Source organism: Canis lupus, chromosome 12 (assembly GCF_011100685.1).
Source record: "Canis lupus familiaris isolate Mischka breed German Shepherd chromosome 12, alternate assembly UU_Cfam_GSD_1.0, whole genome shotgun sequence".
In the NCBI taxonomy this organism is placed as follows: Eukaryota; Metazoa; Chordata; class Mammalia; order Carnivora; family Canidae; genus Canis; species Canis lupus.
Window position 1 is genome coordinate 6,489,699 of NC_049233.1, and position 17,662 is coordinate 6,507,360.

Consider the following 17,662-nt stretch of genomic DNA (forward strand, 5'->3'; position numbering starts at 1 on the left):
AAGTTCTTTGAGGGCAGGGACTTTGTTTTATTCACCACTATGCGCTTAGCACCTAGAACAGCATGTGACAACCAGTAGGCATTAAGTAAACATTTATGGAATGAAGGAGTGAAATCATGGGCTTTACTTCAGTGCTTCTTAGCTTGTACCTTGCTCTTCTTAGCGGAGGAATATGTTCTCTTTGACATTTCCATTAAATAGAATGAATCCTGTTTTCTCATTTTACCAGTGATAGACTATCTGGTCAGTTGGCCAGGGGATCAGGCACTACTCAACATTCTTCCCTGCCGCCTGCTTCCTCTTGCCCAAGAGCCATAATTTTATTTAGCTACTGAGCAGGTGAAATGTACTTAGAGCAGGCATCCATATTAGTTTCAGCCTTTTAAAAACTTCTTGGTCATCCCAGTGGCCTACTGTGGGCTTATCGCATTGAGTCTGGCCAGTGAGATGCAAAAGAAAGTCTTCTGAAGGAGGGTACTTGGAAAGATTTTCTTGTTCCACCAGAGAGATCATTTTGTGAAGAGAGCCTCTTTGTGTCTCCTCCCAAGTTTCCTGCTTTTGAATGTGGTAATGTGGAAATGAGATGCTGGAAGCTGTAGCAGCTACCTTGTAACTAGAGGGGATAGCCAAGAGACCTGCAGAAGAAACCCCTGCCCGGTGCCTTGACATCATGGTCTTTTTAATTTAAGCATCATAGTGGAGTCTTCTGTGCCTTGTAGCCAGTCCTGTTCACAGCAAGGATTTGTTGATTGGTGGTAGATCCATTCTGACATATTTTATAATGGCCTTTGATAAATACATGGCTAACCTAGAAATCAGTCCATCCGCTCATACATAAGGCAGCAGAGTGTACTGTCCTTTTTATGTTTGTGTCAGAGTCACCATACCTTGTCTGTATCAGTTACTGAGTGAGTTTTCCCTGATTGTGTTTGAGGACAGGTCTTGAGAAATATTGCCGTATTCCAAGCTGCCAAGACACATTTTCAACACTTTTGTTTTCCTACTTATTAGTTACATAAAAGCACAAGTATTTTCACTGACCATTCAGCAGAGTTGCGATCATACTCTCAGTAGAAGTAATCACTTAGCTCTGCGATTTGGGAGGAATATAATTGTCACTGAATAAATTGCTTCCCCTTGCCATGCACATGGCGGTCTGTTATTAGTACTCTGCAACATGAGACAACATCTCGGGTCTGCACCGGACCATTTTACAATTCCAGATTGTTACTATAAAACATTTATTACCCTTATTTTAGTACCTTTGTTGGGACATTTTTATTACTTTCTCCGCTACATGATTACCGTTCCCCTTCAAACTGCCATTAATTACTGTATGGTTAAAAAAAAAAAATTACTGTATGGTTAATCCCCATCACAGCAGAAGCCTTTACACAGGGTCTTTAATCATCTAAACTGCATGAGCAGAGTACACCGTTCCCTCTCTGTATATAGCAACTTCAATTTGCCAAATTATTACCATTAGTGATAATATTGCCTGTAATAATATTTACAGCTTAGATAAAACTAGTCCTACTGCAGAGTGGCCTCATTGGTCACTCGATGGTATGACAAGCTTTTAAATTTTGTTTTCTGAATTGATACCAGAGTATGATAGGTCCTAGTTTCCAGTTACAAAGCTAATTCACAGGAAGCCACACTAGTTATCAAGATGACTGGGTTTATTTTAACATTACTGAAAACCCTCACTTGCTTCACACCCCTTACCAGTGTCAGATATTATTTTTCTAAATATATGCATGTGCTGTTTCTGTTAAGTGAGCAGCCCTATCAGTAAAATGGTGTAGTATCCATCAAATTACAGAGTGGTTGAACCATTGTTTCCTAACCAGTAGAACCCAGAGCTGCTCTTATTCAATATATCCTTTGGGGTTTGTGTTCCCATTTAACAAGTTACCATTCACCAAACAACTAAGTTTCTCTCAGATATGCCATTTATTACGTTTTTGTGAGTTTTAGGGTCATGTGCACTACTTGAATCTCTCTTTTTTCACTTTCTAGTTCTATGATCTTGGGCAAATTACTTGACCTCTCTGAGCCTTAGTTTCCTCATCCATAAAATAGAAATAATAAGACTCATGTCAGAGTTGTGATGATTTTATTTTAATTTTATTTATTTATTCATGAGAGACACAGAGAGAAAGAGAGAGAGGGAGAGACACAGGCAGAGGGAGAAGCAGGCCCCATGCGCAGGGAGCCCGACATGGGACTCAATTCAGGGCCTCCAGGATCACACCCCGTGCCAAAGGCAGGCGCTAAACTGCTGAGCCACCAGGGCTGCCCTGTTGCTATGATTAAATGAGGTCTCTGTGAAAGTGCTTTTAATTTTTAATTTTTTTTTAGATTTTATTTTTGTGTAATGTCTACACCCAACATGGCACTTGAGCTTACAACCCTGAGATCAAGAGTCAGATGCTCCACTGACTGAGTCAGCCAGGTGCCCTCAAAAGTGCTTTTTAAACAATAATTTGGCATTCAGTTGTAAGGAGGCATGATGAAGGTATCTGTGAGAAGCCAGCTGGGCTGTAAGTTTGATATAGATCTGTCTAAACAATCTTGGGTAAACTTGAAGCCACACTGTGTTAGGGTTCCTTAGATTGGTTATAAATTAGTTGGGACCATGTTAAAATGAGGCAGCCTATAAACCAGAGAACCCCCAGCTAGGATTACCTGGATTGGTTTTTTTATGATGACTTCTGATGTCAAAAGGGAAGAGAGAGACTTTTCTTCCAAGGACCATATTCCTGGATGTGGCTTCTTCCCATTCTGGCCACCGACATACACTCCTGTTCTGCATAGACAGGAAGTGATTGCTACAAGGTGAAAGCGTTGGGGCTCTCAGCTATGCACACTTGGGGAAATTAAAGCTGTGGTGTTATGTGCTCAGTTTGCTTAGCAACTCCTCCTCCAAAGCCATAGATCTTATTAGACCTCTTTTGCTAGGTAGATTAGTTAAAAAGAGTGTATGTAGGCTCTCAGATCAGGTAGACTTAGATTTGAGCCCAGACTTTGCTACCTGCTCATAACCTCAGTAATCCTCAGTTTCCTTATCTGCAAATGGAAATAATAATAATTGTTATAATACTATCTCATAGCCTTATGAATGAGCATTAATCAGAAATGGGTGTATATATCAGCACAGAACCTGGCACCCTATAAGTAACCAATACATGTTAACTTACACATGTATGTATAAATGTCTATTATCCCTTCTGGAGTGGATAGGATTAATAAACATGGAAATGCTTCAGCTTTAAACTTTCCCAGCATTATTGCTGGTCTGTAGATTTTCTGCTTTTTCTCGGTGGCAACCCACAAGTACCTTTTCACTCTGACATGCCTCTTTTGTTCTGTGAGTGGTTCTCACCAATTTTCTGTCCTCAGAATCCTATCCCTCTAGGTGGTACCAATCCCTTTCTTCATGAAGGCCTCTTTCCTGAGGACAGAGCTGTGTGGTTTTTTTTTTTTTTAAGATTTTATTTATTTATTCATGAGAGACCTAGAGAGAGAGAGAGAGAGAGAGAGAGGCATAGAGACACAGGCAGAGGGAGAAGCAGGCTCCATGCAGGGAGCCTGACGCGGGACTCGATCCCAGTCTCCAGGATCACGCCCTGGGCTGAAGGCGCCGCTAAACTGCTGAGCCACTCAGGCTGCCCCAGAGCTGAGTTTTTTAACTGGTTGATTGAGTTTGGGGTTTTATGGAATAGGTATTCTTAAAATGATTTCTAGCAGCCTCAAAATGGTCTGCTTTGGATCTCCTGTTTTTCTGTCCACAGGGAATGACAGCTTTTCCTCCCTTCTTTGCTTTTTAGTGTGTTGGAATATGTCCTTCCAATTTCTATTTGCAAAAGTCTTTATCTGAGGAAATTCCAATTCTTAATCTTAAGTATTGACTTATACTGAATCTTCATCTGCTTCAAAAAATATAATGAAATACTTGAAATGCATAAAAAGATATAAAGAAAAATATAACAAGCCCTTATGTACAAGCCCTTATATACCCAGATGATTCACTTTTTTCATTTGTATAGAAAGCTCAGTGTCTATTAGAGCTGGACTCTTGGGCAGCCTTGGTGGCTCAGCGGTTTAGTGCTGCCTTCAGCCCAGGGTGTGATCCTGGAGACCCAGGATCAAGTCCCATGTCAGGCTCCCGCATGGAGCCTGTTTCTCCCTCTGCCTGTGTCTCTGCCTCTCTCTATCTCTCCTCCCTCTCTCTCCTCTCTGTTTGTATTTCTCATGAATAAATAAATAAAATCTTAAAAAAAGGGGGGGGGCTGGACTCTCAGCATAGCCCATCTCTTGGTATAGTGTTTTAGTCCAGTCCTGGGCATGCATGTGCTTCATCCGATGTTAATTCACCATCCATTCAACCAATTCTTTCACCAGAGTTAAAACTCAGCTTCTTAACTTAATGACTTATTTTAAAAATCCTCAAAATAGGGACGCCTGGGTGACTCAGTGGTTGAGCGTCTGCCTTCGGCTCAGGAAGTGATCCTGGAGTTCTGGGATCGAGTCTCACATCGGGCTCCCGGCAGGGAGCCTGCTTCTCCCTCTGCCTGTGTCTCTGCCTCTCTCTGTGTGTCTCTCATGAATAAATAACTAAAATCTTTAAAAGAAAAAAAAATCCTCAAAATATCGAGAGAGTATTTAGGACGGGCTCCTGGCTGGCTCAGTCAGTAAGTAGAGCATGTGACTCTTGATCTCAGGGTCATGAATTCAAGCCCTACATTGGTCATGGAGCCTACTTAAAAAGGAGGGGGGGGCACCTGGGTGGTTCAGTCGGTTAAGCGTTGGACTCTTGATTTCAGGTCATGATCTCAGGGTTGTGGGATCGAGCCCTGTGGCTGGCTCTGTACTCAGAAGGGAGTCTGCTTGAGCTTCTCTCTGCCTCTCCCCCAACCTACCCCTACCCCCCGCCCCGCCCAGGCACATGTGCATGCTCTCTCTCTCTAAAAAAATAAGTAAAATTTAAAAAGAAAGAGTATTTAGGAAACATCAACCAGAAAAAACAGTAGTTAACCTTCGTTAACCCAAAGCACTTCATATCACTGTGTTGAGTTCATCATATGCAAGTTTGAGGTCACATAGCTTCCAAAAAGGAAAACAACAATAACTGTGACCATGGACCCTTATGCAAAATTTTATTGGCGACATTATTCTAATACATCTGCCTACTTGTTCTTGACAATGGGCCTTCTGAGGTATGTACTGCAGGCAGTGGGTCCTACACCCCCCTCAGCAAAGGAGCAGTGAGCATAGTGGGCATCCAGAACATGCAGCCTCACCAGGTCCACAGAGGAGTAATTTGCCTTTTCTGGCTCATTAATAGATTTTTGATAGCAGATATTCACAGTTTTATTGTTAAAATTTAACATGCCCCAGTTTTATTTTCTTTAATTTGAGCTCTTGTTCATTTCTGATTGTTCGTTCAGTAAGTTTAGAAGTAATCTTACTTTGGGGACTGCTGAAAGCCAACAACCTTATCCTCTGATTAATAAAAATAATATGCTCACTGTAGAAAACATGAATAATTCAGAGACCTATAAAAATGAAATAAAAAAATGAAATCAAATACTACCTATAATTCCATAGCCTAGTGATAAGCACTGTTAACATTTTGATGTATTTTCTTTCTGATCTTTTCTATGCATAAACTTTTTTTTAATACCAAGATTATAAAAATATATCTTTTGGTTCCAGTTCTCACTTTATTGAGATCATTTTCTAGTGATATTAAGTAGCCTGTAAAATGTGCTTTTCAGTGGCATTATAGCATTTTGTGTGATGGCTGAACTGTAATTTATTTCATCATTTCCAATTTCTGGATGTTTATGTTGTTTTCAGTTTTTAACAAAAATAAGAAACCCCATGATAAACTGCCTTAGATCCTCTTTGACCCTCTGGTTATTTTGTTAGGGTCAGAGATTATGAACAGTTATCTATCTATCTATCTATCTATCTATCTATCTATCTATGAGAGACAGAGAGTCAGAGACCTAGGCAAAGGGAGGAGAAGCAGGCTTCATGCAGGGGAGCCCAATGTGGGACTCGATCCCAGGACCCAGGGATCACACCCTGGGCCAAAGGCAGACGCTCAACCACTGAGCCACCCAGGCATCCCAATGAACAGTTTTATATGGTATGTATGTTGCCACCTTGTTTTCCAGAAGGCTGTACAGTACACACCCTCACCTGCAGTGTTAGACGGCCCCAGTGCACCCTGGTTAGCACTGAAGAGAACACTCTTTAGATCTTTGTCAACTTAGCTGGTGGAACATGGTATTTTGTTTCCATCACATTTGAATTGCTACATCTTGAAATCTAGTTTCCTCTCCTGTGTTTTGTGTGATATCTTTTCTTCCTTTACTCTCCATGAGACCAGTGTTTGAAAGTAATGTCTCAGTAAAATCTTACTCCTTTTCTGATGCTAATAGTAGGGACATTCTGGTGAATGAATTATCAGACTGTCTTCATCAATGTTAATAACAATTATCTTTTGGAATCAGCATTGGACTCCTCTTGGGAAATGAGAATGATTACCTTATCTCTTACCTCTGCCCAAGAGGAAGAAACAGCTCCTAGAAATGGGGGAACTTCTGCTCTTCTGGCAGAGCCTTGTTTCTCCTCTAGAGTCATTGGACGTTGCTGGAGGAAACGGGCATTTAAAGTTGTCTTTACTCCAGTGCATTCCAGTCCCCAGGTGTGTAAATTTATATAAGGTTTGAGGTTCGAGACGAGACTGAGTTAGAAATGTCCCAACCAGCATCCAGCTCTTGCTTTTAGATCCTGATATCAGGGCTGTGAAATGGAGCCCCGAGTCGGGCTCTGGGTTAGCGTGGAATCTGCTTAAGATTCTCTCTCCCTCTGCCCCTCCCACATGTGCACATGCATGCTTTCTTTCTTTCTCTAAAATAAATACATCTTTTAAAAGAAGAAGAAATGTCCCAACCACATAGTCCCCTGGATCCAGAATAAGAGCCGCAGACATTGATGAGGAGACATAAAGAGGAAAAGGTCAGGAAAGTAGGAATGGTCTACATGACTCTTAGAACTAGGCTCTCTTGGGGATCCCTGGGTGGCTCAGCGGTTTCGCGCCTGCCTTTGGCCCAGGGCGCGATCCTGGAGTCCTGGGATCGAGTCCCACATCGGGCTCCCTGCATGGAGCCTGCTTCTATCTCTGCCTGTGTCTCTGCCCCTCTCTGTCTCTCTCTTTCTCTCTCTATGTCTATCATAAATAAATAAAAATAAATCTTTTTTTTTTTAATCTTTTTTTTTTTTTTAAAAAAAGAACTAGGCTCTCTTTACTCAGTGTTTTTTTTGTTTGTTTGCTTGTTTTTTGTTTTTTGTTTTTTTACTCAGTGTTTTTTTTTTTTTTTAAAGTTTTATTTGTTTATGATAGTCACAGAGAGAGAAAGAGAGGCAGAAACATAGGCAGAGGGAGAAGCAGGCTCCATGCACCGGGAGCCCGACGTGGGATTCGATCCCTGGTCTCCAGGATCGCGCCCTGGGCCAAAGGCAGGCGCCAAACCGCTGCGCCACCCAGGGATCCCTACTCAGTGTTTTAATCTGGTATTTCCCAAGCTTTAGTCATGTACCGTCTTTATAGGTTGTTTTGTTTTGTTGCCAAAGTCTGTACTATTATTTTACCAAATGCTTTATTTTTTTAAAGATTTTACTTATTTTTTCATGAGAGGTACAGAGAGAGGCAGAGACAGAGAGAGAAGCAGGCTCTCTGTGGGGAGCCCAATGGTGGGACTTGATCCTAGGACCCCAGGATCACGACCTTAGCCAAAGGCAGGTGCTCAACCACTGAGCCACCCAGGTGCCCCCAAATAAACTTTCTTAAAAACTCAATTAGATTTATATTTTTATTTCTTTAAGGATTTTATTTTTAAATAATTGCTATACCTAACATGGGGCTTGAACTCACAATCCTGAGATCAAGAGTCACACACTCTACTGACTGAGCCAGCAAGGTGCCCCAGATTTATATTTTATTTTATTATTTTTTAAAAGATTTTATTTATCTATTCATAGAGACACAGAGAGAGAGAGAAGGAGAGAGAGAGAGGCAGAGACACAGGCAGAGGGAGACGCAGGCTCCTCGCAGGAGCCGGACGTGGGACTTGATCCCGGGTCTCCAGGACCATGCCCTGGGCTGAAGGTGGTGCTAAACCGCTGAGCCACCGGGGCTGCCCCCAGATTTATATTTTATTTTTTATTTATTTATTTATTTTTAATTTTTATTTCTTTATGATAGTCACACAGAGAGAGAGAGAGAGGCAGAGACATAGGCAGAGGGAGAAGCAGGCTCCATGCACCGGGAGCCCGACGTGGGATTCGATCCCGGGTCTCCAGGATCGCGCCCTGGGCCAAAGGCAGGCGCTAAACTGCTGCGCCACCCAGGGATCCCCAGATTTATATTTTAAAGTAAACCTTATCACTTCTATAAATTAGAAGTAGAAAAGCCGATTATCATTTGCCAAAAATAGAAAGTAACCTTAAAAGTAAACACAGTGAAAAACAGAATAATCTTATTAATAAAATTCTAAGCCAGCTGATGTTGCTTGCAAATGTGTTGATCCTGAGTCTAGTCTCTCTTTGTTAAAAAATAGTCTTAAAGACTGAGCAGCACCGAACTGAGACTGTCTCCTCTAGGCTAGCAGAAGGACTTTAGCTGAACGAAGAAGGAACAACACATTCATTCTGGAACTCAATGTTTAATGCTGCATACAGACTACCTAAAATTCTCTCTGGTTCTGCCTGTGGTTTATGTTCTACTCTAAGGAATAGTTTAGGTTCTGTTGTCATAAGAGGTTAACTCTGGAGTCTCAGTGGATTGACAAAACAAAGGTTTATTCCTTGCTCACGCTAGTGTTCAGAGTGGAGTTGAGAGGAGGTAGGGGGCAGGCCCGGCTCCACGCAGCTACTCTGTTTCCCAGCTGAAGGAGGTGCCAGTTATCAGGGTAGAAGAAAGCTTATAGAGAGAACTCATACCTGTTCTTACCTGCTTTGGCTTGGGAGTGATTACCTGACTTCTCTCCTCTGCCCATTGGCTGGACTAGTCATCTGACCTCAACTAATTGTGGGGGGCTGGGAACTGTAGAGGAGCATATAGGGTATTTGGTGAGCATTGCTGTCTTGGCTACAACTGTCTCTGCAGCATGGTGCTGGTCCAGATGCATCTAGATGAGGAATGGATACAAGTGGGGTTTTTTTGTTTGAAAAAGGTAAAGACTGTGTATTAGGGTAGTTTGTCATACTGTTACAATTAAGCTAGTGAAGGTGGTCAGATGGGGCAGATCATTCCTTGGTAACGAGGTCTCCTTTCTTAAAGCTTCATCAAAGAACGGTCCAAAGTCAACGCAGTTCCTTTGAAGAATAAGAAGGCCTCCAGTTTCCATGAGTTTGCCCGGAATACCAGTGATGCTTGGGACATTGGTGATGATGAGGAAGAGGACTTTTCCTCCCCTTCTTTCCAAACTCTAAACTCAAAAGTTGCTCTGGCAACTGCAGCCCAAGTCCTAGAAAACCACAGCAAGCTGAGGGTGAAACCAGAACGCTCCCAGTCAACAACATCTGATGTTCCTGCCAGCTACAAGGTCATAAAGTCCAGCAGTGATGCTCAGCTGTCCAGAAATTCCAGTAAGTCCGTCTTGCTCCCCTCCATAGCCTCAGCCTTTTCAGCAGAGTGCCTTTTAAATAAACAGTTTTTCTTTAGGGCACCACTCAGATCTTTCATTTTGTGATAAATGTGCAAGCTCAAGCCTGATGTTACATCAGTGACCTAATGGGTCATAGGCTGTATTTGCTCCTCCCACTTTGATGGCTCTGTGTCACAGCTCCGTGCCCATCGGGTTGGGGTGGGGTGGGAAGAGACATCCCTTCTATTGCTTCTGGTTAGGGTGATGGTGGTTTTAGTAGATGTTTGGGGGCTGTCAGTGTGCTCTTTTGAACATCCATTGCTGTATATAATGTTGCCCTAAGGGGTTTTATGGAAGCCAGTAATTCTGAGCTGGAGAAGGAAGTGTCATCTTTCCAGTGAAAGTTAGAACAGCTGATTGGTAAAGGGTGAAGAGGAAGTAGAGGAACGTCAGAGCCCTGGAGTGTGCCCTGACTTGGGTTCTAAGGGAACCACGTCCACAGTTTCAGAATAAACACGTCGTCATGAAATCAGGCCATAAGGCCTTTAAAATTATTCCACAGCCACTTTCCATCACTGACTTGGGACCCAGGCTGAGCCTTGGGAGCCATGCCCACATGGGTGTTGGGTGTTGACCGACCCAGTGACCATGGCTATAGGCTCTTGGAAGTGTCTGTGTGCTGTGACAGAGGGCCTCCAAGGGGCCAAGTGTGAGGATGGCCCCCACCACAGTCCCTAATGGAGGTGCTGCTCGTGTGCAGCCAGGACGGTCCAGAGCATTCCCTCTGTGAGGCTCCTTTCTGTGAGCATCATCTGTTAATCTGTGTTATCAGAGGGGCACATGCTCTCAGCTGTGTGGTGTGCAGTGCACATGTTCTAGGCCCCATGTGACACTGGGCCTCCCCCTAGCCAAGTTCCCTGTGGCAGTCATTTCTGTAAACCTTCTAGTTGTGGGGGCTGTGGCGTGTTCATCATTTAATTCTTGTGGGGACTCCTTCTTAAGGACCAGACAGTTGAAGGATATGAAACAGTCATGGAAGGACAGTCAGAATTTAAAACTAAGTTTTCTTTGGGGTGGTAAAACAAATAAGGGTTTTGGAGGCAGACAGATGCAAGATGGCTTCTCAGGTCTCACTAGTCAATCACTGTTAACCTCTCTGAGCTATAGTTTCTTTATCCATAGAGGAGCACTAAATCACTACTATATGTTGTAAGAATCAAATGAGAGATCCTATGTAAATATGACCAGCATGGTGTCTCATACACAGTAAGAACTCAATAAGGTCAGTGCTGCACCACTCATCTCTCCTGCCTACTATCTAGGTTAGAAATGTCTAGAACCAGACATCTGGTTCTGCTTGAGTCTGTGTTCCTGTTATTTCAGTCCTACCCTTACAGAATTAAAAGCTGGTTCATCTTGGTGGGAAATGTGGGAGCACAGAGGAACTTTAGCCTCCCAAAACAGAATTGTCTTGGGTCATTACTTCTCATCTGGTGTGCAGGGCACATGGATGGGCCAAGAACAGGTTAGAATTTGCCATGGCTTTTGACTCTCTCAGTCTTTGGGACAGCTGCTTGGGGCCTGGGCTTTCAGGCAAGCAGCCACCTGTTTTTATTACACGTGCTTTCCTGTGTCATCATTTCCTATGTGCTCTGTGATGAAAGAGAAGGCAAACACTGCCTTCGACTCTGCTGCTCCCACACTCAATATTAGGCATGAGAGAACATTCTAAGTTGGGGTAGAAAGAAAAGACTTGATTTTTTTTGGCAATCCGGAGTTGCCAAAAAAGCTCTCAAAGTTGCTACGGCATCGAGTCTCTGTTAGCATGTAAGGTAGCTTCGTAGGATGTGATAAAAATGCAGCCCTTCCTCTGGGTAGATGTGTGGAGCGCAGCTGGCTTTGCGTCCCCGGGCTGCCCCTCAGCGGGCACCTTTGGGCAGCCCGCCAGCGGCACAGATGCTGTTCAGGCAGAGAGGCCAGTACTAAACAGCCAGCGTAGGGCTCCTCTGAGTCTGTGCTCTACACGCTGCCTGTACTCTTTTTCACTATTGCAGGTGATACATGCCTGAGGAACCCACTCCACAAACAGCAGTCACTCCCTCTCCGACCCATCATCCCCCTGGTTGCCCGCATCTCAGACCAGAATGCTTCTGGAGCGCCCCCAATGACTGTCCGGGAGAAAACCCGCCTAGAAAAGTTCCGTCAGCTTCTCTCCAGCCACAACACTGACTTAGGTGAGTCCCCATGAGCCCCGAACAAGGTAGGACCTCTTGGTGACTGGAATTCTCAGAGAGAGACCTGGAAGCTATTGCTCTTTATTCTTCCTTCTTTTACTTTTCCAGCATCTCCTGATCTGGTGCCCATTGCAGTGACATGCAGGTATTAAGTCAGAAGTACATTACTAGAAAATAGGGACCAAGTTAGATGGGACTGGATTCTGTGGCCTGTAGACCATAGTGCAACTCTTCTGGCTTTTGTCATCTCTACCTCAAGGTGATTCCAAATGAAATCCATGCCCAACTGGTCTTCCTTTTCCCTTCTAAGTCTGATCTCTGAGCTGACTGCATCACCCCTGTGGAGCCATGTCTTGGCCACTTAGCTGCTCAGGGCTGCTGTTTGGGACTTTTTCCCTGTGCTTGTCAGTAGCTGCTGGTGGTGGTCTTTCTTGAACAGCACGAGGAATCAGGCAGTGCCCAGTGAAGTTTGTTTTAGGGCATTTGTTGGGAAGAGCTAATCCAACGAGGTTGTTATCTATTTGCAGATGAACTGAGGAAGTGTAGCTGGCCAGGGGTTCCCAGGGAGGTTCGACCTGTAACCTGGAGACTCCTGTCGGTGAGTTCTACCCACTGTGTAGAGAAGCGTGAGCCTCACACAGCCCTTCCTACCTGATGAGGTTAGTCTGGGCACATTCATCTTAACTGCATAGATTTCTCCAGTCCCACTGCGTACAGCAGATCTGTGGGGCTGTCATCTATTTCCGTGCATGAAGAGACACATTCTTGCAAGTGTATTCACACATATATAGAAGAGCACTGCTTTTCCCTATAGTCACAATTTCATGTTCTCAGCACCAAGGAGAAGGAGTACAGTGAGCTGGGGATCCCAGCACTTATTTGGGGAAGTTTCCACGTTCCCTGGACTTCTGTCCTTTTTCAGGAGGAATAACCAGAATGGTGGAAAGCCACTCTGTAGCCGTGCAGGGCTGAGAAATGGGCCTCCCTCAGAAGCCTGCACCAGACCACCTTTCAGGGACAGAGCACTGTGCCAGCCACTGGTATAGGGACAGTAGTATTTCCTGAGCCTGTCACATTCATTCATTCATCCAGTAAGGAATGATTATGGGCCTGCTGTTTGCCAGGCATGGTGCCAGGTGCTGCACGGATACATAAACACGAATAAAGCACAGTCCCTGCTCTCCAGGCGCTGGCTGTGGAATGTACTACCTAAATGTCTGTGAAAGGAAGGGCCTCTCTCCTGAATGTCCCCCACTCCCAGTTTTGCAACCATGTTATCACTGGCTGTGCCACTTCTAATAACTGTAAATGCTACCGAGAGTAGATTTGGTGAGAACGGAAGGGGAACAAGAGATGCAAGAATGGAGAGTGGGCTCTAGACCAGGGCTAAGAAGGAAAGTTGGCCCGGAGCTTTGACTAGCCAGGAAGCCGCTGCCGGGAGTTCTGTGTCTGCACATCATAGCTGCTATGTCACAGATTCCATTCCGCTTTCTAAGCTGGTAATTCTGACGGTTACCGTGGAAAAGAATATGTGACTGGCACAGACTTACACGGCACACCACTGAGATGTGTCATAGAGGTGGCTGTATTGCTGGGATTCTTGGACATATTGCCTTGCACACATGCAGCCCTCAGAGGCCCTGACTCAGCTCCAGTTCCCTCCCATTGACCTACATTCATTGCTCTGCCGGGCCAACTCTGGGAGCTCTGGAGTGCTCCCCAGCAGAACACGGTCCAAACGCAGTGCAGGGCCATGGGTGTAAATAACCCTGGGAAAGCTGGCCTTGCTTCATCTGCCCACATGTGGGTCTCATTGAAGAAGGAGAGGGCAAACACTGGGTGGCCAGACCCAAAAAGGGATTACTCTTGTCCTCTTGGCAGTTGTCCTTCCATTCCATTGACAGTTTCCAAGCCACTGCTTAGGCTAAAATACATATTAAGGATTCATCCAACCAACGTGTGTCCCCATCTGACCAGCAGTCCTGTCTGTAGGGCTATCTCCCAGCAAACACCGAGAGGAGGAAGTTGACCCTGCAGCGGAAGCGAGAGGAATATTTTGGCTTCATTGAGCAGTATTATGACTCTCGAAATGAGGAACATCACCAGGATACCTACCGACAGGTACAGTCATCATCTTTTTGGTTACTAATCATAATTTTTAGGTATGTCTCCTGGGAGGACTGTCATGGTGCGGGATTTACAAGTCTTCAGGCTCTAGTGTGCGGTTTAGGATTAAATTTACACTCAGAACTGCTTCCTCTCTTTCTAATTAGTAGCTCTGATTTTAGCCATTTTATTTATTTATTTTTTTTAATTTTATTTATTTATTTATTTATGATAGTCACAGAGAGAGAGAGAGAGAGGCAGAGACACAGGCAGAGGGAGAAGCAGGCTCCATGCACAGGGAGCCTGATGTGGGATTCGATCCCGGGTCTCCAGGATCGCGCCCTGGGCCAAAGGCAGGCGCCAAACCGCTGCGCCACCCAGGGATCCCTGATTTTAGCCATTTTAAATTGTTTGTTTGTTTGTTTTTGGCACTAATCACTGGCAATGCTTCTCAAACCTTAACATGCATACAAATTAGCTAGGATCTTGATAAAAATCCCACCTAAGGATTGTGATAAAATGCAGATTCTGATTTAGGGGGTCTGGGGCAAGATCTTCACTTCTAACAAACTCCCAGATGGTGCCAATGCTACTAATCCCCAGACTACAAGTAGTAAGGGTCCTGGGGCACAAAATGAAAGATGAGCTCACCCAGGAGTGGTCCAGTTCCTCCAGACTGTGGCATTAGGATGTCCTGGCGGCTGCAGTGCCTTCTCAGCACCCACATCTGTCCACCTGTCTGCAGGAGCAGTAGTTACCAGTAGGCTTGGCAGGGAGTGTCCCGTCATCCTCCGAATGGCCCCCACAGCCAGCCAAAAAAGGAGGGAAGGAAGAAGAAGGGAGAGAGGACGAAAAGACTGGGTGCTGGCAGCTGTCCTCAGTAAGCCTTAGGAACTGAAGTAGCCTCTGCCGTCACAGTCCTTGGGGGTCATTAGATTGGACACTGAGAAATCCTCCAGCTGAAACCAACTGTAGTGACCTCTTTGGTAACAGAAGTGAGAACTTTCAGCGCCAGTTACAGAAGGCCAGCTCCCTCTGGTTCCCCATCCTGGCACATGTCTGCAGCTCTCAGAGCTCTTTCAGTTCCCAGCAGCTATTGATGATTCTGAAAGAGGGGTACACAGTGTGATCATACCTGTTGAGTAGGTGTCCACCCAGAGTGAAACAGACTCCAGAGCAAGAGGAAAAGACAGTTGCCTCTCTTAGGTTGTGAAGCCTATTCCTATCCAATGTGAGTGGTTTATTTGGGGTGGTATCGTCACTTTTGGTGAGTAACTGCCATCATGGAAAGGTATTCCAGGTGAACAGGTGGGTTTTACTAGACCTTTTTAGTGTGTCTGTCAGTTCTTTCTAAATATACAATGTGCTCTCACTCTTACTCCCTTGATTCCCAGTTCTTAAGAAAAGAACGTCTCAGAAGAACAAACCGGCATTTGTGTGTTTAGACCTGACTTCTCTGTTGCAGATCCACATTGACATTCCAAGGACAAACCCTCTCATTCCGTTGTTCCAGCAACCACTTGTACAGGAGGTGAGGGAAGTGCTTCCCATTCTCAGCCCTTTTTCCCCCCGGAAGCCCTGCAGCACCTGTTCTGCATGCGGGTGCCCCAGCCCTCCTTCCAGCCATGTGCAGGTTTATGGCTAATCATGGTAGTGCCTTATGTTCAGATATGGAGCCGTGGTCTTTGCAGAGCACATTCTTGTGCTTTCTCATTTGCTCTTCTGGACAAGTCTGTGGGCCAGGTAGCACTTTGAGAAGTTAAGGGACTTACCCAGAATCTTAAAGCTACCTGGTAACAGAATGAAGACTAGAACTCACACCTTAGAATTCCTTGTCCTGTGCTTGCTATACTTTATCAAGCTGGGATGGTGATTGTTTTTTTATTGTGGTAAGTGCATGTAACATGAAAGATACTATTTTAACCATTTTTTTTTCTTTTCTTTTTTTTTTTTAAGATTTTATTTATTTATTTGAGAGAGAGAGAGAGAGAGTATTAACAGGAGGAGAGGCAGAGGGAGGTAGAGAAGCAGGCTACTCATGAGTGTGAGGTCCAATTCGGGCCTTGATCCCAGAACCCCAAGATCTTGACCTGAGCTGAAGGCAGATGCTTAACTGTCTGAGCCACCCAGATGTACCCATTTTAACCATTTTCAAGTGTACAGTTCAGTGCTATTAAGTACATTCACACTTGTTGTATAGCCATCACCACCACCCATCTTGAGGCCTTTTTTCCATCTTCCCAAACTAAAACTCTGTACCCATTAAACAGTAAGTCTTCATTCCCCTGCAACCACCATTCTATTTGGTGTCTATGAATTTGCATATTTTGGGTACTTCAAATAAGAAGGATCACATAATGTTTATCCTTGTGTTACTGGCTTGTTTCACTTAGCATAGTATCTTAAAGGTTCATCCATGTCATAGCATGTGTCAGAATTTCCTTCTTTTTAAAACTGGATAATATTCCTTGTGTGTATATAACCCATATCATTAATCCCTTCATTTGTCTGTGGACAGTTGGGTTGCTTCCACCTTTTGGGTCTTGTGAATAACATTGCTATGAACATAGGTGTGCAAATACCTGTTTGAGTCCCTGGTTTAAATCCTTTTGGGTATATACCCAGAAGTTGAATTAGTAATGATACCATGAGACCTAACCAAGTTAGTGGAGCACATGCAAGGTCTCAGTGGGACTATTATTTTTTTACCTAAGCAGTAATTATAACCTCCTTGAGATTAGGGATTTCCTTAGCAGCTTCACAGTAGCTAGGACACTGGGTGTGAGTGCTCTCTGACCTCTGTTCTCAGTTATCCTCCTAATAGAGGGATGGTGATAATTGCTCAAGATAATTTCTATTTGAGTATAGATTATATTCATAGTTCTATTTAAATATAGATCTCTATTGGTGGGGTCCCTCATGACTTACCAATAGCATCAAGAAGATTTTGAGGGTGACACCATGATTTTGCCTCTAGGATTCAGCTCAGAGGAAGCTAAAAACCCAGTGAGGATCCCTTTGTGTCTCCCCTTGCTTCCTACAGCTCAGCCCTGCTTATTCCTCACTTTAACTCGGAGATTCTCAGATGTTTCCCTTCCCTGTGCATGCTTACTGTCAACTTTGTGACAGGGAAAGTAGTTTGTTTAAAATGCTTCTCCCAGGAGTGGAGCCTGAATACAAAGAAGGAAACTCAAAGTATTTTCTTTTCATTTTTTTTTTATTGAATCATCTTTGCATCTAACGGGCTATAGTCAAAGAGTAGTACTTAATTCTTAAAATGCCAGCCAAGGCATTTTAAGAAAACTAAGAACACTGAATATTGAAAGACTTGCTTTGCATATCTGAAAGATCCTTGAGAATTGACTGTAGTAAGTCAGAATTACCCACACAAGTACAAGAGGTACAAGAAAAACCTTTAGGGATTATCCTCTTCACTCCTCTACAAGGCAAGATTATCCTGGATGTTTTTCTGTCACGAGATTCCATGGTCTCCCCCTGGTAACCAGGCCTGGTGCTCTTCAATTTCCATGCCTTTGGCATCTTCACTTGTACAGTGTGTGCACATCTGCATTGTTCCATCCTTACTGGAGAGGGATTATCACAAGTCTCCTGACTGTGAACCACTAGCTTCCACGCACCTGGCCATTGTTAAAACCA

At 44.1% G+C, this 17,662-nt stretch overlaps 1 protein-coding gene across 2 annotated transcripts in view; it reads left to right on the plus strand.

The window, feature by feature from the left end:
• Positions 1-17,662, plus strand: part of TBC1D22B (TBC1 domain family member 22B) — an 83,409-nt gene that overhangs the window by 16,081 nt on the left and 49,666 nt on the right. For both annotated transcript variants that reach the window (XR_005367635.1, XM_038553909.1), the window contains exons 3-7: positions 9,359-9,666; positions 11,720-11,899; positions 12,427-12,497; positions 13,892-14,020; positions 15,471-15,536. Coding sequence is in view for 1 of the 2 variants with exons in the window: in XM_038553909.1 (XP_038409837.1) it covers positions 9,359-9,666; positions 11,720-11,899; positions 12,427-12,497; positions 13,892-14,020; positions 15,471-15,536 (754 nt within the window). In the remaining variant the exon portion in view is untranslated. The remainder of the gene's footprint in view (positions 1-9,358; positions 9,667-11,719; positions 11,900-12,426; positions 12,498-13,891; positions 14,021-15,470; positions 15,537-17,662) is intronic.